This window comes from Nyctereutes procyonoides, unplaced genomic scaffold, assembly GCF_905146905.1.
Source record: "Nyctereutes procyonoides isolate TBG_1078 unplaced genomic scaffold, NYPRO_anot_genome, whole genome shotgun sequence".
Taxonomy (NCBI): domain Eukaryota; kingdom Metazoa; phylum Chordata; class Mammalia; order Carnivora; family Canidae; genus Nyctereutes; species Nyctereutes procyonoides.
In genome coordinates this window covers 48,393,686-48,416,537 of record NW_026575051.1, presented here as the reverse complement: position 1 = coordinate 48,416,537, position 22,852 = coordinate 48,393,686, and the positions used below count along the sequence as shown (strand labels likewise).

Genomic DNA, 22,852 nt, shown 5'->3' with positions numbered 1-22,852 from the left:
CCCTTTTTCCTCCAGTTTTCCCTTTCCAAGCTGTTTTCCATATTTTCACCTGTTTTCTTTTTGAAGCAGGGATCTCTTTCCTTTGCTCATGAACCTTGGATGGCTGCCATGCTTGCAGAATAAAGTTGCAGCTCTTAGGACACTCACCCCCAGGTTATTAACACAGTACACTTTTCAATATATTTTATGTTCTTTCTTTGTACTTGTCCTCAACTACTGGATACTCCACATCTATCTTACACCACTGTCTATGCACTTTTACCTCTGACAATTATTTTCCTTTTCCTTACATGTCAAAAACCTTAAGGCCCAACTCAGTACTACTTCTAAGGTGTCAGATGGGCAGCTAGACAACCCCTACTCACACGAATGTCACTACTTTCTGGGGGAAACAGTGACTACTTTTTTCACCTCTTCAGGCACTTGTTGTAGGGAAGGGGAATGCAGCTTGTATTTATTTTAGTTACACATGTAATTTCTTCCCAGCCACTTGTGCTACTACTTTCAGCTCTGCCATTATCTTTGTATTTCCTGAGCATACCTCACACATAAACCCCCACACATTAAATTATGGACATGCTGCTCAAAATGTCACAAAGGAGCTGAGAAATGTCAAACAAGGGGGGAGGGTTGTGGAGTAGTGGCTGAGATAGTTTTATTGACGGTTTTATTTTCCAAAAGACAGGAACTCTGTTTTAGAACTTTTTGAATCTTATACAGAAATGTTATCCAACCTGTGCAAGAATGAACTATTTTCTGGAATCAGACTGGGAAAGAGGTCAGCTCTAAGGCAACCCATTAGTTTTAATATTTACAACACATTACTAGAAAAAAACCCTAAAAATCGGTGACTAAATATTGAGGGAATTTTCAAATTATGGTCTGAACTGCTAAAATGCGTTTCCCAATTATTTGAGAAGGTATCTGCATCTACATGCAGGAATGGAACTTCATACAAAATGAGCATAAAAAAGTTCCTTTGCCTCTTTAAACTTTCCCTTCCTTTCTAGAACTGGTGTCCCCACTCAAAATTTGTCTTTATACTTCTTGAAGGCTTTAGTCTCAAAAGCAGCCCTCGTTTTTGTCATTTCAAGCCATTAATATGGTTCTTCCCAACATTTCTAAAACCAGGGATAGGGCAGAGGTGGGTGGCTTTGAGCCAGGACAACCCAAACCCTCTCCCTGACATCTAAATACTTTGGAGAATAAGCTGGGTGCATGCAGAGTCTAGCCTACCACAGCTCCTCACAATCTTAATTTCACCATCCTGGGTGGGTTGCCACATGTCCCCCTGCCCCAGGTCCATTCTGGGGCCTAGTGCTGAAAGGCATAAGCACTGCAATAGAGCCTAGGTTTTGTTCCTTCTCAATGCTGGAAGTTGACTTAGGGTTTTTAGAAGAGGGCAGGTAAAGACAAAAGTAACGTGGGTTTTTTAGATAGTTTGAAGAGAAATACAAATGGTTTTCCCCCAAGTGTGGCATGACTGGATCCCATTTAAGTCCCACATTTGTATGGCTTTATACTAAAATATACCAATTATTGTGAAGGGGTGATTACATAGTTCAGTTGACCCCTGAATAACATGGGGTTTAGGTGTACTAATTCCTGTGCTGTCAAAAATCCACATATAATTTGTTTCCCCATTAATAGTCTGTTGATCAGAAGCCTGTAAGTCACCTAGCATATTTTCTATTAGATACTGTATTCTTACAATAAAGTGAGCTAGAGAAAACTCATGAAAATACAGTACTATACTATAAAAATCCACATCTAAGTGGACCAGCAGTTTTGAACCCATGTGATTCAAAGGTCAATGGTATGCCTAAAAACCTGAATGCTGGTCCTGAAAATGTAAATACTTGCCTAATACATTATCTAGTCTTTTAACTAATTACATAAACCACCTTAAAATTTGTATTTTAACGAGTTTGAAAAGAGCTGTTCCTATCAATCTTAGTGTGATTTGATGTTTTATTACTTTTCCTTTATCTGCCTACAGGTACACTAAAATACTTAGTACACCAAGCATTAATGCAAATAAAAGTTCTGTGGTGTTCCTTAGTATTTCACTTTATCAGTGCTAGTTGAGGTATTGTACATTTATCTAAAAGTAATTTCAGGGCAGCCCCGGTGGCACAGCGGTATAGCACTGCCTGCAGCCCAGGGCGTGATCCTGGAGACCCTGGATCAAGTCCCACGGCAGGCTCTCTGTATGATGCCTGCCTCTCTCTCCCTATGAATAAATGAAATCTTAAAAAAATAAAAGTAATTTCAGTGAATACCCCACATACTGATGATCCATAATGAAGTGCCATTGCATGTAATTAACTCACATATAAACTTTTCGCTCCTTTGCAATTAGGAGCCCCCTCTACCAGGAGTTAAAATTTACACCTGAAGCTGGTGACTGCAAAATTGCTTTATAAACCCACAGAACCAGTTAAATGAACATTGGAGGAAATGTTTCAAGACTTGTAGAAAAAAATAAAAGTAAATAGATTGGCCTGCACTAAGTGTGAATTATATTGAAACCTAACCTACAATTAATGGGATTGTAAGGTGGAACCCTGGGGAAGTAGAATTAGGACATAAAGGCAGAACCCTCATGAATGGGTTAATGTGCTTACAAAAGGGGCTCAAGAAAGCCCCCTCAAGGGAGGCCTGGGTGGCTCAGGGATTAAGCATTTGCCTTCGGCCCAGGTTTATGTGATCCCAGAGTCCCAGGATGGAGCACCACATTGGGCCCCCAGCATGGAGCCTGCTTCTCTGCCTCTGTCTCATGAAAAAAAAAGCTCCCCACCTTCCTGTTATGTGACTTGATGAGGACTCCCCATGTCTGAGCCATGAAATGGAGACACTACATCAGCAGGTGCCTTGATCCTGGGACTTCCTGACCAATGAAGCAAATTTATAAGCTATCCAGTCTTTAGTACTATTACAGTAGTCCGAAGGGATTGAGGCTGCTAAATCTTTTAACACCAAACAAAACTATTCAGCTTTTCTAATTAACCTTTTCACTGTATCATCTTTACTGTAATTTAGCCAATTTTGTTCACTCAAAAAAATCATAAAACCTCTTTATGAACATTTCCTTTATAAAATTTAACTACTTTTTACTTAGAAAATCTTACAAGGGGATCCCTGGGTGGCTCAGCGGTTTAGCGCCTGCCTTTGGCCCAGGGCACAATCCTGGAGTCCCGGGATCGAGTCCCATCTCGGGCTCCCGGGATGGGGCCTGCTTCTCCCTCCTCCTGGGTCTCTGCCTATCATAAATAAATAAATCTTTAAAAAATCTTACAAAATTTTGCAAGGTTGAAAGCTTACTGTATTTTGTTAAAGCTTCTCTAATTTTTAAAGCTAGCTATATGTAACTTTATTATAATATTATTAAAGTATAGCTTTCTCTACATACATAAAGGAATGAAGCTTTTTATAGCCAGGGCCAAGAATAGTTGGCTGGGTTATGAATGAGCTGTGTAAACAAGACTACAGCCAGTTCTGTTAACTAGCTTAGATTTTGTGTCTATTCTAGTTTTCATACCCTCCTGGCTTCAATAACAGCTCATCAATAACGATTCTAACATTGTGCCCACACAATCACCTTTATACAGCCTGAAAGTCTACCCTCCTATGAACCAAATGTGCAAGACAGGAGTCTCTTCTACATCTTTTCTTGCAAGGACAGTAGCACCTTTCTCATATTCCACCTTCAGAAAATCATATATACCCTGTTAACACCCTTTTCATGTCAATGCCTGATTACTAAAAAATCTTTTCCTTTTGCTTCAAGATCAACTTTCACTTTGTAGAACTAAAAACTATACAGGGTAAATTAGGACTTTAGAATTTTAGAACAAAGTTTGAATTTTAAAGTAACAAAAAAAAAATAAAGTAACAATACATAGAGCTACTGTATCTTTTAGCCAACATCAGGAGGTTCCAAATCTTCCATCTACTATTTTAATGTAAATTATGCTTGCTTTGGTTCAAGAACCACCATTCAAAATAAATATAAATTTAGTAAACCAAACCAAGTGTTATTTTCTTTCACTGAACTTGCAGGGTAAGTCAAATAGTATTTATGAAAGTTTATATAAAAATACATTGTTATAAACTAAATCAGCTGTACTTTTGACCACAACCATTTCCATTGTAAAATGGGGAATTCCTCCCCTTAGAGGTAATAGCATTAAATTATTGGACCCTCTAAATTTCAGAGAAAGACAATTAGTATAATACTAAGACATTAAGCCAGTAAAATGTTAAAAGTTAAAATCCATTTCCTAGACACACATTCAAACAAGTCACACACAAAGAGCCAAGACTAGTATAAAAGGGGGGGCCAAATTATATTATTATTTAAAATTTGAGTACAACCAATTTTGTTGGCATTAAAATTAGAGGTATCTTAAATTTGAATGGATAAACCAAAAACCAGAAATTAAGTTTGGTGAAAATGGGAATAGTTTTCCAGTAATTACAGATTAGAACGCAGAAATCAATTTAGAGAAACATAGACAAACCCCATGTTTACAATGATTGTGCCACAGATTTAAACTTCAGTAGTGCATTAGTAAACTGTTCACATTTAGATCTTCACCTTGAGATAACTGTTTCTTTAAAAAAAATCTCAGTACCTTGTGCAAATAAATCGGTCTTCCATGTGCCTTAGCACACTTAAAATTTCTCCATTGTATATATACAAAACACCTACCATTTGGCAGGGCAAAATACATACTTTCATAACAAAACTATAATGTACCTCTCAAGTATGAACAATATACACATAATACATGGTATACAGTATTTACAAAATATAAAATATAATACAAGTTGTTGGTTGTAATTTTTTCAACTCATCTTTTGCACTTGTAAGTTACAAGGCAAATTTTCATTTCTGTACCAATTTTCTTTAAGAGTCCAGAGATTTTGAAACCCGACAGACATTGCAATCTGAGATCTAAGTTTGAACTTTTAGGAGAGTTTTTAAGTGTACTGCCATCAACTCCCTATTTTGGTTGGAATTTTCAATAGTGCTTCCCATCCAGTGACTAGGAGGCTTTGGAAGAACACTAGGAGAAGGTGGATCACTAAACTTTGCCCCAGCATAATTTTCCTTTTGGTTCACTTCAGTTAGAAATGCTGATTTCTTCAAATGCATATTTTTAATATTCTCAGTGTTTTTAAAAGGCTTTTTTTCCTGCTTCTGAATTAAAGTGGATGAAACAGAATCCTGCCAAAAGTTATTTTCATTTCTTTTTGCAGAGGTGATCTTGGTTAGTGGTAAGTTATATTTGCTTTTCTGTCTGTTTATCTTTGGTTGTTCACACAAGTGTATACCATGAACAAGCTGGCCGTGGGGAATGGCAATTTTCTCCGATTTTCCCATCTTTGATTTTAAAACCTACAAAGACAAGGAAGGAACATAAAAGTGAATACAGGCTCATAAAAATTAGTCACAAACTTCACACCATATACCTAATGTTTTCTTCTTCTGGACTTCAGTTTACTGCCTTGCTTCACCGTGGGCTCGTTGCACTTACCAAATAAGCACACATCTAAGTTTTACTACCACCACCAATATGAATGTAGAGAGTCAGAAGTGTCACAGGGAAAGAAACCCAAAGTAACCCAAGTTCATCTTTCTATAACTAAAGAGTAAAATAAGCTGCTTTCCAAACAGTAAGATGTGGCCAAGAGGATGTTCACAGATTACTGTTTATCTTTTAGTCAAATCCTTTTAAAATTCTCCAGGAAAGAAAGTTTAAAAAACAATTATTCCAGAATAAAAATTTGATTAGCAGGAACTAGATTTTAAGTGTTTTGATAATGGCTACTAACTACACAGAAAAATTATCTCCCGGCTTCTGAAAACAAAATTTCATAAATCTAAGTACTACTAATCACTTTTTATCATCTTTTCCAGCTACACATATAGCAGCAACTTTAAAATTAAAACTTTCCGGGACACCTGGGTGGCTCGGTTGGGCCTTTGACCCAGGGCGTGATCCTGGAATCCCAGAATGGAGTCCCACATGGGGCTCCCCGTGTGGAGCCTGCTTCCCCCTCTGCCTATGTCTCTGCCTCTTGTCTCTCTCATGAATAAAATAAAATCTTTAAAAAAAGTTGTTTCCACCTGTCCCTACCTCTTGTTTTAACAATTGCCTTTACGAACTTTGCCGCTCAGGACGCCCGGGTGGCTCAGCGGTTTAGCGCCGCCTTCAGCCCATGGCCTGATCCTGGAGACCCGGGATCGAGTCCCACATGGGGCTCCCCGCATGGGGCCTGCTTCTCCCCGGCCCGTGTCTCTGCCTCTCTGCGTGTCTCATGAATAAATAACATCTTAAAAAACAACCTTGCCGCACCACTTCTAACTCCTTTCCCTAACTAGTGACCCTTACAGGAAGCCATGACCGGATGGAGGAGTAAAAAGTAATTCACTCGCTCACCGCCCTGCTCACACTCGTACTGCGGTAGGGAAGCCGGACAAGAATACAAGTACCTGGGGGCCCACGGTAACACTCCAGGTCAATAACTGCCGGAGAAAGATTACTTTTAACCAGGAACCAAGAAGCCTCCAAAAGGAGACGGCCTATCGGACACGGTTTCAGAGCCCTGGAATCTTAAAACTGTACTTATTATTTAGGTAATCACGGCGATCGAGTCGGATTTTCTGCCGAAGGCATGCCTGTCTAGCGAGGAGCTGCCGATCCCTCCAGCATTCGTCCAACGAGGAATGCCTGTCACTCCCTTTCATTTCTTGAGACCGTTAAGGCTTTGAAATTGGCAGGTTTTATTTTGCTACCCAGATCAATTTCAAGATCTCGTTAGCGACTTAATCTCGTTAGTGCGGATCTTATCCTGACCTATCAGCGCGGCGACTGAGTGGCTTCGACGTCAATCAACCCTAACTTACAGCTTTTTAGAGAAAAGTTTCATCGTTCTGGACTCAAGAAAACTACCTCCCATCAGCAAAACCCAGGACAGTACAGACTGAAAGTCAGCAACTCCGTATTCATCTGCTAGGCGAGCACGCAAAAGCTCTCGTCCCAGAGGCAGGAACTGCAGGTGCAGCCGTCCCTGCCAACTTCTTGAGTTAAAAAAAAAAAAAAAAGAAAAAGAAAAAGTACAGCTGAGAAGGGTGGCGGCGGGGGCAGAGCCGCACCCCGGGCACCGCTGCCCGGCGGAAGGCCAGCCCGACTGCAGCCGCCCGCGGCCCACTCCAAGACCCACAACACGGCCGAGGCCGTGCACGCGCGCCGCCTAGTCTCGAGCGCCCCGCCGTCGGGGAGCCCAGAGCGGTCGCCCGCCCCTTCCCCGGCCTCGCCTCCTTCATGAGCGCCGGAGCGCGGCGCACGTAGCGCGCTGACGTCAGCCTCCCGCGGGCCCCCTCCCCCCCCCCCGCCGCGCGCCCGAGCGCCGAAACCCCCTGGAACGCCGCCAGCCTTCTAAATCGGGGCTGTTGCTGGGGCGCAGCCGCGGCTCCCATTGGCTGAGTCCCGGGAGCCAATCAGCGGCGCCAGCGCATGCCTCCCCCTCCCCCCCTTCCCGGGCTGGAACCGAGCGGGCGTCACGGAAACTTCCCTCCCGAGTAAACAGCCGCCCCTCACCCCGGCCCCCCCCCTTGCCGACCCCTCAGTGCGGGGCCCCGAATTCCAGAGCCCGGCGGGGGCTGCCTAAGGGCCAGAACTCCCCCACCAGCCCCCATGTCCCCCTTCGCGGCCCTTACCTCTCTTCTGAACGAGGGCTGGCCGGGCGCCGGGGGCGGCAGCTGGCCGGGGAACGGGCTCGCTTCCTCCGTTTGGGCTGCGGCCGCAGGACCCGGGGCCACGCTGGAGGCCCGGTCCGGGACTTCCTGCGCTCCGCTCGGGCCCGTCGCGTGGCCCCGCCCGCCCTCGAGGCTCGGCCGGTGCTGCTGGTACTGATGGAAGCGGCTGGGCAGCTGCCCCGCCGGGCTGGCCCGCACCCTCTTCTTGCGCCGCTTCTTTGGCGCTGCCCGAGAGGTGCCTCCCGCCGGAGCCAGACCGCAGTTGGACAGAGGCGCTGGGGCGCGAGGCTGCGGGGTGAGGCAGGGACCGTCTCCGCCAAGGAAGTGAGGGAGGAAGAGGGTGGGGGGCAGTGCCCGGGGGTCCGGGATTCGGGGTAAAGGCGGCGGGGCCGTGGTCACCATCGGGAGAGCTCCGAAGTAACCGCGGGCGGAGAAGCCCAGGGGCGCAAGGCGGCCGCCCAGGACAAGTGGCTCCCGCTGCGGGACGGAGACGACGGTCATAGCTCTAGGAGGAAAGTGGCTCAGCGAGAAGAAAAGGAGGACGAGAAGCCAGCGGTTGCAGGGCGGCGGCGGCGGCGGCTGCTGCTAAGAGAGCCCGAGTGGAGCGCGGACCATGGTTCGGGCGGTGGCGGCGCAGCAACAAATAGCCTCAGCCTCAGCGCCGAGTGTTGTTATCCGAAGCCCCGCCCTTCGCCCGCCCACCTCCTCCCGAGAGCCCAATCAGGATGCGGCAGCGCAGGCCACGCCCCCCGGCGCTCCCTCCCCCGCCTCCAAGAGACACACACAAACAACCAGCTTGCTGCAGCCCCGCACAAAGAGCGTGCACTGCGCAGGCGCTGCCAACGGGCTCTTTCGGGAAGTCGGTCCCGCGAACAATGAAGTTCCGTTTCAGCCCGACCTCCCCCACCCTGCTCCCTTCTCGCCCCCGCACCTTGCCCTGAAGGCAGGGGTCCAAGTGCTAGATCGAGGCGGATTTTGGAAAAGGGGATGGGGGCGGGAGAAAGAAACCTGGAAACCTCAAGGCCACGGATGCCTCCTCAGCCACTGACCTTGGGGGGGTGGGGGGGGGAGTCTCTTATTTCAAGCCCAACAGAATAATAACGTTATTAGGATCTTTTAAAAAAAGGTTTCAAAGTACGCTATAGGGGTTTCATTCTTAGCAATTGCAAGATCAGTCCACATTTAAGTTCTATTTGGCAAAGTGTGGCTTGCGTTGTTGTCTTCATTTACTCGGGTCTCCAAGCGCTGTTCCTTAAACGCGGTGAAAAGAGTGAGAATTAAGGGGAGTGACTGATTGAAAGGGGCCCCTTAGCTAATACAGCGTTCCCCGTAAATCCGTGATTGAGCAGTGGGAATGTTACTGTCTTTATACTTGAAGGACTCTGAGACTTTGGGATCACGAAACGGTGCCTGGCACTGAGGAGGAAGCAAAGGGGGAGGTTTGCGTCTCAAAGGGAGAAAGTGAAACAGCTCTGCAACATGCAGTGTATTTTGCTGGCTGGGGTGTTCTGGAAATCCCACGCTCGTCGTCTCTCCGCACTGCGCTCACACACACAGACCACGGCTCTTTTACCAAGTACTTTTGTGGCAGAAACTGTGCTTTGCATGAATTATGTCATTTGAACTTGACCCTAAGGAGTAGGTACTCTATTTTGCCCCCACTTTATCAGAGAGGAAACCGGCTTCGAAAAGCAAAAAGTACTTGTCAGGCTATCATACAGCAAGTTAATAGAATTTGAACTCCAGTCCAGGGATGGCAAAGACCCAAGTTTTAACATCCTCCAAACTACCTGCCACTTTAGTTTGGAGACCACCACAGTAGCTGTATCGTAGCCTCCAGCCAGTATTTTTCCGCTTTGTAGTGCTCGATAAATGTTTTATGATTGGTAACAAAGTTGGACAGACGGGATACCCAGAATAATGCTTCCAAAACTTTATGCAGATGGAAGTTGAGGGAGAGCTGTATAAACTTGTCATATGATATTCCATCATTGCCGAGTTTTATCGTTTTTGCTGGGTTTTACTCAGTTTTGTGTATCCAATGGGATACCTATATACTTCCAGGGCTTTAAAAGATTTTAGAGGGCCTTTAATTCAAATCCTCTAGTCTGCAAATTGAAGTGGGTTAAAGATCAGGTGAGGAGAATGGCCTGGCAACAGTTGGTGGAAAAGATTATGGAGACTCTGGAATAATGTAGCTCTTTTGTTTTTGTAAGAGTTTAAAAAAGTTTTTTTAAAGAATTGTTTAAGGGTTTATACTTTTTCAGAGCACTTCAGCTAATTCATTTTATTCTAATCCTAATCCTTTAGAGATGAGTTCTATTTTCCCTATTATACAAATAAAGCCTCTAAAGATAAGATAATTTATCTAGGAACACCTGGGTAGTTCTGCAGCTGAGCATCTGCCTTTGGTTTAGGGTGTGATCCCAGGGTCCGGAATTGAGTCCCACATTGGGCTCCTTGCAGGGAGCCTGCTTCTCCCTCTGCCTGTGTCTCTGCCCCTGTCTCTGTCTCTCATGAATAAATAAATAAAAATCTTCTTAAAAAGTTATCTAAAGGTCACAGAATGGGTCAAGGACTAAAGTCCCTTGAACTCCCAATGCTTGCTTCTCTTTTCATCATATCCCATACTAAGGTTTGGCTTTATCTGGGGTTAATATCACACTGTCCTAGAGAATAATCTACTCTCCAGGGGGCTACTCACTGGTAGTTCAGAGGGGCCCTTGATGGAAGAGATCTATTATTATCTGTGTGTATCTCTTGGGTGAATGTTAGAGTTATTACGATATGTAGTTTATAGGCCTGAAGGGTAGGCATCATGTAAGACCCTGGATCCTGTACGTTGAGAAAGGTAGCCTTGCAGCTGTGATCACCTGGGTGATGGGCACTAAGATGGTGCCCACCATGAAGAGACAGGGAGTAGGAATGGATCACCAGAAGAGAATAATCCAGGTTTTATAAACCAGATAATTGGATTTCATGTTATTTTTCAGGTATAGTCCCTATAGATCCTAGTCTTTAGGAAAGCCTAATTTTGATAGTCAAACCTGGTTTCATCTGTGCTATATGATATAAAGGAAAAGGTCAGATGCTCTTGTCTGGGCCCAAAGGGCTAATCATGGAGGTACCAAGATATTCCAAGTATAAAGAAAGTTTTGGGAGGACTCTCGGGTTTGTTTTTTTTTTTTTTTAAGATTTTATTCATTTATTCATGAGACAGAGGGAGAGAGAGAGAGGCAGAGACACAGGCAGAGGGAGAAGCAGGCTCCACACAGGGAGCCTGATGCGGAACTCGATCCCGGAACTCAATCCTGATCCCGGAACTCAGTCCTGATCCCGGGACCCCAGGATCCCAGGACCACACCCTGGACGTAAGGCAGGTGCCAAACCACTGAGCCACACAGGGATCCCCTGACTCTCAGGGTTCTTAAAGGACTTTTGTCCCAGTGCTGCATATCTTGATTTTATTTCTAAGTCAACAGTTTCTTTAGAGGAAGCTTTTTTTTTTTTTTTAAGATTTTATTTATTTATTCCTAAGACACAGAGAGAGAGAGAGAGAGAGAGAGAGAGAGAGGCAGAAAGAGAAGCAGGCTCCATGCAGGGAGCCCAACGAGGGACTCCATCCCAGGTCTCCAGGATCAGGCCCTGGGCTGAAGGCAGCGCTAAACCACTGAGCCACCCGGGCTGCCCCCCCCCCCACCTTTTTTTAATAAACACTTGAAAAGTAAACCAGATATTAAAGAACAAAGAAAAAAAATTAGAAAAAAAGAACAAAGAGGTAAAAACCGTGTATGAAATAAGCAGTTGACCTACATTAACCCTTTAGAGCCCTCTGAATTCCTCTGCTCTCCTATTGCTTTTGTCTCTTACATTTTACTGTCCTCTCCCTTTCTCTGCCTTTAATATCATCCTTCTGTCCTCCTTTTCTTAATATTTTTCTCGCCCCCCTCATTGTGACTTTATTTCCATTTCCTCTATTACTACTTAGATCTTAAATGTCCACACTCTAAGGGACACGTGTGAAAAGAGGAACACTCCAATTTATACTTACCTTGATGCCCAAATTTTTAATCTTTCATGTCTATGAAATAAAATTCCTGTAAACACTGAACACAACTAGGAAATCAAAATGTTTAAACTTAACAACTGCAACTTTCCCAGACATTTAAGCATTGATCACAAACCTTATTTTATCAACAGTCTGACAATATTAATTGAAATTATTAAGTTTATGTTTAGAAGCAAACAATATGCACAAAATTTCACAATAATGACAAAATTGATACTTAGGTTGCTACTAACATACCATTACCACAGGTTGAAGTTAATGTCTCTGTGATTCTTATCCTTATACCTTTCTGGGGTGGCAGTAATTTTACCACATTTATTTCTTAAAACTTCCTAAAAGGAACAGCAGACCTATGCAGGCTGTGCTTTGCACGAGGGCGCCTGGCCAAAGGGGGAAGGGAGGCCTGAACTACAGCTCTCACTCTGCTTTTAAAAGCTATCTTTCCAGGGGCTACCTGAAGAGATAGATGTCTTTTTCTTATTGGTACACGGTGTCAAAGAAGCAGTGGCAGCCCTGGGGTACAGTAATATTATAGAGACTTGATTCTATTTTGTCCTAGATATAAAACCAAAAGAAAAAGCATGTTATTTAGACCAGCTGGGGTTTCAACCAATTTAAATCTTAGTTGGGTCATAGGCTTGGTTGTGCCTCCTGGCTGGCTCTCCTTTCATACGCTGATAAAACCTTTCAAATCCTTGCCATTCACAGAATGCAACCTAATACCTTTCCTGAAATGATGTAGTTTTTAGGTATCATTTGGCCACCTTACAGAATCCAGTTTCTTATCATTACATATTCAGCTAGGTTGTTCATTTTTTGTAATCTGATTTGGTCTCATTCATTTGTTACAATTAATAGGATCATTGAAAGTTTTCACCTTTCATGAGACAGGGAGGGGAAATTAGCTATCTTCAGGACATTTAGCATATTCTCATTGTGAAACATATTATGGAATTATTTTTCTACTTGATCATTTTGCCCCACTCCTGATTAAATGTTGGATCTCCTTTCTACCCAATTGTTATGTGTGACAAATGATGTGGAGCAGTTCTTTCTGTTCTTGGTATAGTTAATATTTTCTTCCAGGACTGCTTGGCTGATTTCCAATTTCTTCTACTCATCCTTCCCTACTGTTGCAATTAGAGAAAAGGCATGCCTATACTTTGTAAACTAATATATGTTTTAGATTTTTTTAAAAAAAACCTCATACATATAACTCTATATTTATTCAACTTAAAAAAAAATAACACATCTAGGGGCGCCTGGGTGGCTCAGTCAGTTAAGTGTCTGCCCTCAACTCAGGTTGTGATCCCAGGGTCCTGGGATGGACGTTGCATCAGGATCCCCACTCCATGGGCAGTCTTCTTCTTCCTCTCCACTGCTTGTGCTCTCTCTTGCATGCCTTTCCCTCTCTCTCAAATAAATAAAATTTTTAAAAATATGAATATATCTGTATAATCACAGACACTATCTTCTTTTTTTAAAAGATTTTTTTTTTAAGATTTTATTTATTCACGAGAGAGAGGCAGAGGAAGAAGCAGGCTCAATGCAGGAGCCCCATGTGGGAGTCGATCCCAAGACCACAGGATCATGCCCTGAGCCAAAGACATGATGCTCAACCGCTGAGCCACCCAGGCATCCCAGATTTTTTTTTTTTCAGGCAATCTCTATACCCAACATGGGACTCAAATTCACAACTCTGAGATCAAGAGGCACCCTCCACCAACTGAACCAACCAGGTACCCCACACTCTTTTTTCTTTTTTCTTAAAGACATTTATTGTTTATTTATTTATTTATTTATTAGATTTTATTTATTTATTCATGAGGGACACAGAGAAAGAGGCAGAGATACAGGCAGAGGGAGAAGTAGGCTGCATGCAGGGAGCGATTCGGGACTTGATCTTGGGACTCCAGAATCAGGCCCTCGGCTGAAGGCAGATGCTCAACCGCTGAGCCACCCAGGCAGGCGTCCCCCACACTATCTTTTATAGCTAAATTACCTGGCACTAAATTGTAAACTTTTTTCCTTTGGAGAATCATTATGGACTTTCATAGATTAACAAAGTTGCAATCATCTATAATCATTTTCCCTTTTTTGATTAAATCTTTAGATCTTGGCCAGTAAAAATCCTTTTAAGATGGTTCTATGGTTTCTTCAGCACTTCTCCCAAACATTTTTGAAAACATTTTTTTTTTTTTTTTTAATTTATGATAGTCACAGAGAGAGAGAGGCAGAGAGGCAGAGACACAGGCAGAGGGAGAAGCAGGCTCCATGCACCGGGAGCCCGACGTGGGACTCGATCCCGGGTCTCCAGGATCGCGCCCTGGGCCAAAGGCAGGCGCCAAACCGCTGCGCCACCCAGGGATCCCCACATTCTTGTTTTAAATACACAAGATCTCCATCTTTCTCTAACCAAAACACAAAATGAGCTATTTTACAAAGAACCTTAGTTCCTTTAAGTGAAAAAAATAGTAGTGGAAAAGTCTGGGCATCAAAGATGAATATGAGATTGTTTTGCAGGAGTGCAGATTGGGATTAGGATAACATCACTGCTAGGCCATTTTTTTGGACAAAATTGGAAGGCATTTCAAAGTCATGAGTCTATATTGATTTTTTAAAAATTCTATCAGTATGAAATCATTTAAAACATTTATCCCATTACTAAAAAAATGTAGTCTTCCCAACTTAACATTTATTTATTTATCTGTTAGATTTTATTTATTTATTCATGAGAGACACACACGGAGAGAGAGGCAGAGACATATAGGCAGAGGGAGAAGAAGGCTCCATGCAGGGATCCCGATGTGGGTGGGACTCAATCCCAGGACTCCAGGATCACGCCCTGATCAAAGGCAGAGGCTTAACCACTGAGTCACCCAACCGTCTCATAATCTTGAAATTTTAACCCCCTCACTCGGACTGCAATTGTGCCCTTGTTTATAATCCTTCTATGTCTTCTCAGTTATTAAGTGTATAATCACTTCATTAACCTTGATCTCTTTAGTCCCTCTTTGTCTCTTACTGTCTTTCTCTCTTTTTTTATCTTTTAATTTTTTCCTATTATTCTCATTATCACTCTGACTTTATCTCTCCTTCTTTAAATATTGAAACCATGGAACTGGAGTATAATTCCTGCTCTAGAGTGTTTTGTAACTCTGCAGAGTTACTATCCTTTTCATGATTTAAGCTCCTTGTAAAACTTGGAACATCCAGATCTATCCCTACTTGCAATTACTCTTGATCAAGTCATCAAAAACTTAATGCCAGGGACACCTGGGTGGCTCAGCGGTGAGTGTCTGCCTTCACCTCAGGCCATGATCCTGGTTTGGAGATCGAGTCCCACATCAGGCTCCCTGTGAGGAGCCTGCTTCTCCCTCTGCCTATGTCTCTACCTCTCTCTGTGTGTGTGATTCTCATGAATAAATAAATAAAATCTTTTTTTTTAATAAATAAAATCTTTTAAAAAAAACCTTAATGCCAGTTTTGTGTGTGTGACATAATGTACTCTGTACAATATTGGCACATTTTTATTGACTTATTGATGTATTTTTAGTTAAGTAGTGTTCTTATAAGTATTCCAGAATAACTTTCTACATCAAAACAAATTGAGAAGGCAGAGAGAACCACAGAAGAGAAGCAGTTAGAACAAGCATTTTCTAACTTACCAAGGTTTGACTAAAATTACCACCCCCCACCTTGTTTTAAAGAACATTGCATACATTGTTAGGTTTTTATCATTGCAAGAATTCACTCAGGTTCCTAACGTAATGGTGTATTTGTTTTAAGGGTATGCTCACATAGACATAAGGAAGACAAGATACATACCAGGCCTCAGAGGAGCAATGAAAACCTTCATGCTCAGAACTCAAGAGAGACACAGGAATGACAGTATAGTGCCTACCAGACTTGGAATGAAGTTTGGAAACTCAAAATTTATTCAGGATGCCGTGCACCTTAATTACTAGGTTATTTTGTCACCCCCTAGCAGATGTTCGTTGATCCTTACTCTAAATGTTCTGGCATTCCCGTGATTCAACTACTCTTTCTGTTTGTGTTTCTTATATATTTCCACATCCACTAGCACCACCAATTAACTCACTGTTTATCTAAGGCTCAAATTCCAGAGAAAGAGAAACTGATTGGTATAGTTTGGATTGGTCTAGATTGTATGATTCATTACCATCATCTTGGTTCAACAGAACTTTCTCACTTGACCTCCTCTTGGTGGCTCTTGGCGAGGATGATGAACCAGGATGATGAGGCATCTGTGAATAAGGAACCACTTAGGGCCACTTCAGGGACTGTGGACATGACAAACATTGAGAAGTCTGGCCAGCCCAGTACATTTCATAACCTACCTTTCAGGTCCAAAATATCTCTCTTCCTATGTGGTGTATATATAGAATGGAGTATTAGTCACAGAAAGGATGAGTACCTACCATTTACATCAACATGGATGGAACTGGAGGATAAAATGCTAAGTGAAATAAGTCAGTTAAAGAAAGCCAATTATCATATGGACTGAGGGTTGCTGAAGTAGAAGTGGATGGGGATGTGGTAACTGGGTGATGGGCATGAAGGAGGGCAGGTGATGTGATGAGCACTGCATATTTTACTATACTGTTGGCAAATTGAAACTAATTTTAAAGAATTAAATTAAAAAAAAAAAAACTAAATCTCTCTCTTTTCTGGTACCTACAATTCCCAGGAATCCAAAGGAAGTGAGAGAACCTATGGAAATGAGGGATCTCTGACTATTCTTGGGAAGCTGGATTTCTAGTGACACTGTTCCATCATCCCTGGTGAAGCAACAATTAGCTGAAACTGAGTGGAGGCTGTCCTTTCAAATAAGACCTGTGCTCAGCCAGCTCATTTCATTCCTTTACTTACCTGACTCTCTAGGCAAATAAGCAGAAAACTCCTCTAAAAATAGGTTGGATAAATAAATAAAATATTTTTTTAAAAATAAAAATAGGTTGAAGGCAGTGAGACAAATAGGTTGAAGGCCAGAACAGCTGTGAGGCTCCTGAGGACTCAGGCTAACAGGGTCCAAGAACATGGAAAGGTGAACATGGAGGTAAAGGCCTGAGATTTGGTGGCTGACAAGATGAGTCCAGCAGAGACACCAGGCTGGCTGTGGGTGTGATAGGGTGAGAAGAGGTAGAGAGAAAGCAGAATAAAATAGATGGCTCCCGAACTTTCAAATCTGATTGATTTGGAGAGAAATGATAGCCTTGACAGGAACATGAAAATCTGGAGGGAGCAATCTGGGGAGAAAATAAAACTGCTGTGATTTAATTAGGTGTTCTTTTTTCTTTTTTTAAGTAAGATTTCATTTTTGATGGTCTTCACTTTTGTTTTTTTAAAGATTTTATTTATTCATTCATGAAGGACAGAGAGAGAAAGAGGCAGAGACACAGGCAGAGACACAGGCAGAGGGAGAAGCAGGCTCCATGCGGGGAGCCTGATTGGGACTCAATCCCGGGTCTCCAGGTTTATGTCCTAGGCCAAAGGCAGACGCTCAACTGCTGAGCCACCCAGGCATCCCTGGTCTTCACTTTAAAGTCAAGTGAATTAAAATTTTGGTTTGTCTCTCAAAAACGAAAGAACTCCAAAATAGTTAAGTTGTTTTTTATTCGCCTATGAAGCCCTAATAGAAAAAGTATTCTTACTCTTCTTGTTCAGTGCAAAAACATGAAAGTCTGTTTGTCTAATTGGTCTGGTTATCTTTGACTATTTCATTTGACATTTCCAGAAGATAGAAAACTCCTCCCAAAAAATTTAAGATAAATTGAAAATGGGTTAAAACATATCTACCAAATCTTTATTCTTCAGGTCCCAGAGTAATCAATTCAATCCTATCCTTTTAAATAACTAAGAGTCCATGAGGAAAACAGCATATTTCATTTTTACAAAATATTCCAGTACTCCAATTTTTATAGAATTTGAATTTAAGGTGATATGATACAGTAGAATTTCAGACACTAGGGCTCTATAAAAGGCTACAAAATGAGTATTTGTCTTAGAGAAATGCTTATTTTCAAGCCAAAGTGAGATTGTATAGTTTTTTCCTGTAGTTTATAACCTCGGAACATAAAAAGAAAAATGAGATTTGGCCAATGAGTTTCTGTTAACTCTTCGTAAGAAAGAACATTTCATGTCCTTATAACATCCAGAAACAAGGTTTGTACAAAATGATCAGATCAACATTGCTTGAATTATCTTTACCATGTCTTTATTTTATCCTTGAAAATTTAAGGTTTGTACAAGAAAAGAAAACTAACATTCCCTGGGTCATATCATTTTAAAAATTCCTGAACATACAAAGACCAAAAGAATGTTTGGATTGCAGAGCTGAAGAACAAGCAGAACTAACTTCACAGAGGAGCTCAGAATGAAGTAGGGATGTTGATGTTTTGCCAAGTTTTCTCCGAGATATTGATTATGACTCACAGCCAGATATGACTCATTGCTATAAATGCCGTATCTAAAATGATGTCACCAGCTTTTTGAGCTTCAGAGGAGAGAAGAGTGTGATTTTGTGGCCTAACCAGTAAGTTAGCATTTATAGTTATTTTGCATATATATGTGACTAGGTTAAACACTAACATTAGAGGTTCTTTAAGATGCAGCCCAGTCACATCATCCTGTAGTGGTATCCACTAGCCAATAATGTATACCGTGCACACAGAGTTTACAATCAACTTTTTTTTTTAAGACTGCATTTATTTATTCATGAGAGACACAGAGAGAGAAAGAGAGGCAGAGACATAAGCAGAGAGAGAAGCAGGCTCCATGCAGGGAGCCTGATGTGAGACTTGATCCGGGGACTCCAGGATCATGCCATAGGCTGAAGGCAGATGCTCAACCGCTGAGCCACCCAGGCATCCCTTGAAGCAGTCTTTCAAGATTTTTTTTTAAAAGATTTTATGTATTTATTCATGAGAGAGAGAGAGAGAGAGAGAGAGGCAGAGACACAGGCAGAGGGAGAAGCAGGCTCCATGCAGGGAGCCCGATGTGGGACTTGATCCCAGGACTCCAGGATCACGCCCTGGGCTGAAGGCAGCATCAAACTGCTGAGCCACCTGGGCTGCCCTACAATCAACTTCTTATTGCTATACTCTAAAATATAACGAGTCAGGCAAGGATCACCAGAGTTTTTGAGGAGCTAAGCAAAGAAACAAGCAGGAATAAAAGGAAAACAAGCATGAGTAAAAAGCCCCTCTAATTAATAGCCTCAGAGTGTTAGGAGCCTATTACATCTATAGAACACAAACAAGATGGTATAAAAAAGAAACAGTTTAAAAAAAAAAAGGAAAGAAAGAGCTCCTGAAAATTAAAAATATCATGGCAGAAATACAAATTCCAGTTGAAAAAAATAAAAGATAAATTTGAGGCAATCTCCTAGAAAGTAAAATTTAAAGATGAAGAGAATAAATAAGTAAATAAATAAATATATAAATAATTAAATAAATAAATAATATAGATGAAGAGTTTGAAAAATAAGAAATAAAAGAGAGGATCTGTTCAAGAGATGCAATATACCAAATAAGAATTTGAGAAAGAGAAAACAAAGTAAGTGGAGGGGAGGAAGTTTAAAAAGAAATAAATCATACAAGTTGCCTAGAAGTGAAGAACATGAGTCTGCAGATTGAAATGGCCCACTGAGTGCTCAACATAATGGATGAAAATCAGCTTACACCAAGAAAGGTAATAAGGTAACAAAAATAATTTTTAAAAAAGACTTGATTATTAAAATCCTTTTATGGGGGATCCCTGGGTGGCGCAGCGGTCTAGCGCCTGCCTTTGGCCCAGGGCGCGATCCTGGAGACCTGGGATCGAATCCCACGTCGGGCTCCCGGTGCATGGATCCTGCTTCTCCCTCTGCCTATGTCTCTGACTCTCTCTCTCTCTCTGTGTGACTATCATAAATAAATAAAAATTAAAAAAAAAAACTTAAAAAAATCCTTTTGAGAGAAATAGGTCATGTACAAAACAGCCGAAATGGAATAGTATCTGAAATATCAGCTTGAAGCTAGAAGACAATGGAGCAATGACTTCAAGAATCACGGATAAATGAATTCCAACTTAGAAATCTGTCTCCATGGGCAGCCCAGGTGGCTCAGTGGTTTGGCGCCGCCTTCAACCAACCCAGGATGTGATCCTGGAGACCTGGGATTGAGTCCCGTGTCGGGCTCCCTGCATGGAGCCTGCTTCTCCCTCTGCCTGTGTTTGTTCCTCTGCATGTGTATGTGTATCTCTCATGAATAAATAAATAAAATATTTTAATAAAAAAAAGGAAATCTGTCTCCTCCTATTATGTACTCAATGTGTGTGTCCCTCCAAAATGCCTATGTTGAATCTCTGCTTCCTAATGAGATGGTATCAGGAGATGGAGGCTTTGGGAGGCAATTAGGTCATGAGAGTAAAGCCCTCATAAATGGGATGAGTGCCACTCAAATAGTTGTGAGAGAGCTTGCATCCTCTCTCTGCTCTTTACCATGTGAAGATACAACGAGAAGACTGTAGTCTGGAACTCAGAAGAGTTCTCATCAGAACCCAAATAGGCTGGCACCCTGGTCTTGGACTTCTACCGTCCAGGAAGAAATAAATGGTAGCAAATAACTTAAAAATAAATGTCTGTTGTTTAGAAGCCACCCAATTTATGGTACTTTCTTTTTTTTTTTTTTTAAGATTTTATTTATTCATGAGAGACAGAGAGAGAGAGAGAGAGAGGCAGAGACACAGGCAGAGGGAGAAGCAGGCTCCATGCAGGGAGCTGGATGTGGGACTTGATCCGGGGACTCAGGATCATGCCCCAGGCCAAAGTCAGATGCTAAACCGTTGAGCCACCCAGGGACCCCAATCTATGGTACTTTGTTCTAGCAGCCTCAATCAAGGATAAGGGTAGAATAAATATCTTTCAAATAGATAACACCTCAATACATTTACTCTATATGCAGTTTTTCTCAGGAAGTTACTACAAGGGTCATTTCATTTCGTTGAAGTGAGTAAACCAAGAAAGAATAGGACATGAGATCTAGGAAACTCCTCCCACACAAGAGAGGGGTGAAAGGAATTTCCAGGATAAGGGTAAGAAATGAGCTCAGGGTGACAGCTATACCGGTAACCTAAGGACTGTGTAGCCCAGACTGCAGTAGGAAGACAGAAGATACTGGGGAGGAGTGGAAGATTGTCAAGAAAAAGAAAATAGAATCCTCGATATGTTCAAAAGAATTGAGAAGAGATGCACTTCTGTCAGAGAGCTTGGGGATGAATAAATGCTGGGTAAATGGAAAATGAAGCAAAGAAAATGAAGTCAAGGAAAGAGCAAGGCAATTATTAATTCCAAAGAAGAGCAAAAGTACAAGAAAGAATATATTCATAGTACAAGTGATTAGATGCAAATCACCAAATATCAATAGAATCCAAACTTATAACTACATTAAGAGGATAGGGAAGGCCAATATATGTATATGATATTTGTGAATATATATGTTTATAGGGGAGGTATGGATAATAATACAGCTAAAACCTCATCTTCAGAGTAGAAAGTCATTGGTTTATATCTTAAGCCAAAAATGAAATACAGCACTATTAGTGTTTTATTTTAAGATATGAAAGTTGGCCTGCACTTCCCCAGGCGCTGGGCCCACGCCTCTTCTGGCCAGTTTGCTGACTGCTGGAAGTCGGTGCTGTGGGCCTGTGTCCTGTCTGCAGAAACTCTTCCCTCTCGTCTGCTCAGCTCCGTGATGCCAGTGGACCTTGGCAAGTGGTCCAGGCCTCTGAGCCTGCAGGAAGTGGAGGAGCAGCCGCAGCATGCGCTGCATGTCAAACACACCGGGATGGAGGTCGACGAGCTGGGCAAAGTGCTGATGCCCGCCCAGGTTAAGAACCGGCCCACCAGTATTGCATGGGATGGTCTTGATCCAGGTAAACTCTACACCTTTGTCCTGACAGATCCGGATGCTCCCAGCAGGAAGGACCCCAAATACAGGGAATGGCACCATTTTCTGGTGGTCAACATGAAGGGCAACGACATTAGCAGTGGCACAGTCCTTTCCGATTATGTCGGCTCTGGGCCTCCCAAGGGCACAGGCCTTCATTGATACATCTGGCTGGTATACGAACAGAGTGGGCCACTGAAGTGTGATGAGCCCATTCTCAGCAACCGATCTGGAGACCACCGTGGCAAATTCAAAGTGGCATCTTTTCGCAAAAAGTACGAGCTTGGGCCCCCGGTGGCTGGCACGTGTTACCAGGCGGAAGGGGATGACTATGTGCCCAAACTCTATGAGCAGCTGTCTGGGACGTAGGGCAGTGCTGGGAGACAGTAGCTGTCCCAGAAGTCTCAAGCAGTGTTCTCAAGTTCAGTGATGCATGTAGATTTCTCCACTTTCCCCATCCCCGTTCTCACAGGTGAGGCCTGAGCAATCAGATAGTTGTTTAGAGTGACTTTTCCTCCTGCCTATCTTTTATAATTCTAGAGTCACACCTCGGGTTTACATTTTGATCAAACCTGAACTCCATTTTGGGGGATATTTTGGTACTATGTTGGGGTTATCAAATTGTTAATATAAGAAGAGCAACCCAGAATTTAAAGAAAGGAAAATTGAGGTGAAAGACCAGGTCTATAGTTAATAGGGCCGAACATCAAAGAATCTTTAAGGGAGGTTTAAAAAAAAAAAAAGATTCATTGTCTCTGCCTTTGTCAGCCGGAGTCCGGAATTGTACCCGATGGCACTTCTGGGTCATGTTTTCATGGCTGTGTCTCTCACCATGACACTAACCCCCAGCGTGGTACATCTCAGACTGTTTACTCTAGGGGTCAGTATCCTGCTCTGGCCCCTCTCAAGGGTAGTACTGGAAAAAAGCAATAGGGAGAGTTGCTTTGCAGTTAAGGCACAGTCATCTAGATGAGCTGCAGGGCTGGTTGAGGGGGTTGTCAAAATCCTTTAGCCTCTGCCTGTTGCACAGTTCGCTCTTCGTCTATAGAAAAGCCGATCTGGAGT

The 22,852-nt window shown here is 42.5% G+C and overlaps 1 protein-coding gene and 1 pseudogene across 1 annotated transcript; one reads left to right on the top strand and one right to left on the bottom strand.

Annotated features, from left to right (window-relative positions):
- Nucleotides 1–4,260: 4,260 nt before the first annotated feature.
- Nucleotides 4,261–8,425, bottom strand: PNRC1 (proline rich nuclear receptor coactivator 1). Its single transcript, XM_055329550.1, has 2 exons — nucleotides 7,730–8,425; nucleotides 4,261–5,404 (listed from the first exon to the last, which is right to left on the bottom strand). Exons 1-2 carry the CDS (start codon nucleotides 8,267–8,269, stop codon nucleotides 4,961–4,963), a joined length of 984 nt encoding a protein of 327 aa, XP_055185525.1. The 5' UTR covers nucleotides 8,270–8,425; the 3' UTR covers nucleotides 4,261–4,960.
- Nucleotides 8,426–21,592: 13,167 nt separating this feature from the next.
- Nucleotides 21,593–22,481, top strand: LOC129512933 (phosphatidylethanolamine-binding protein 1-like; annotated as a pseudogene).
- Nucleotides 22,482–22,852: the final 371 nt, after the last annotated feature.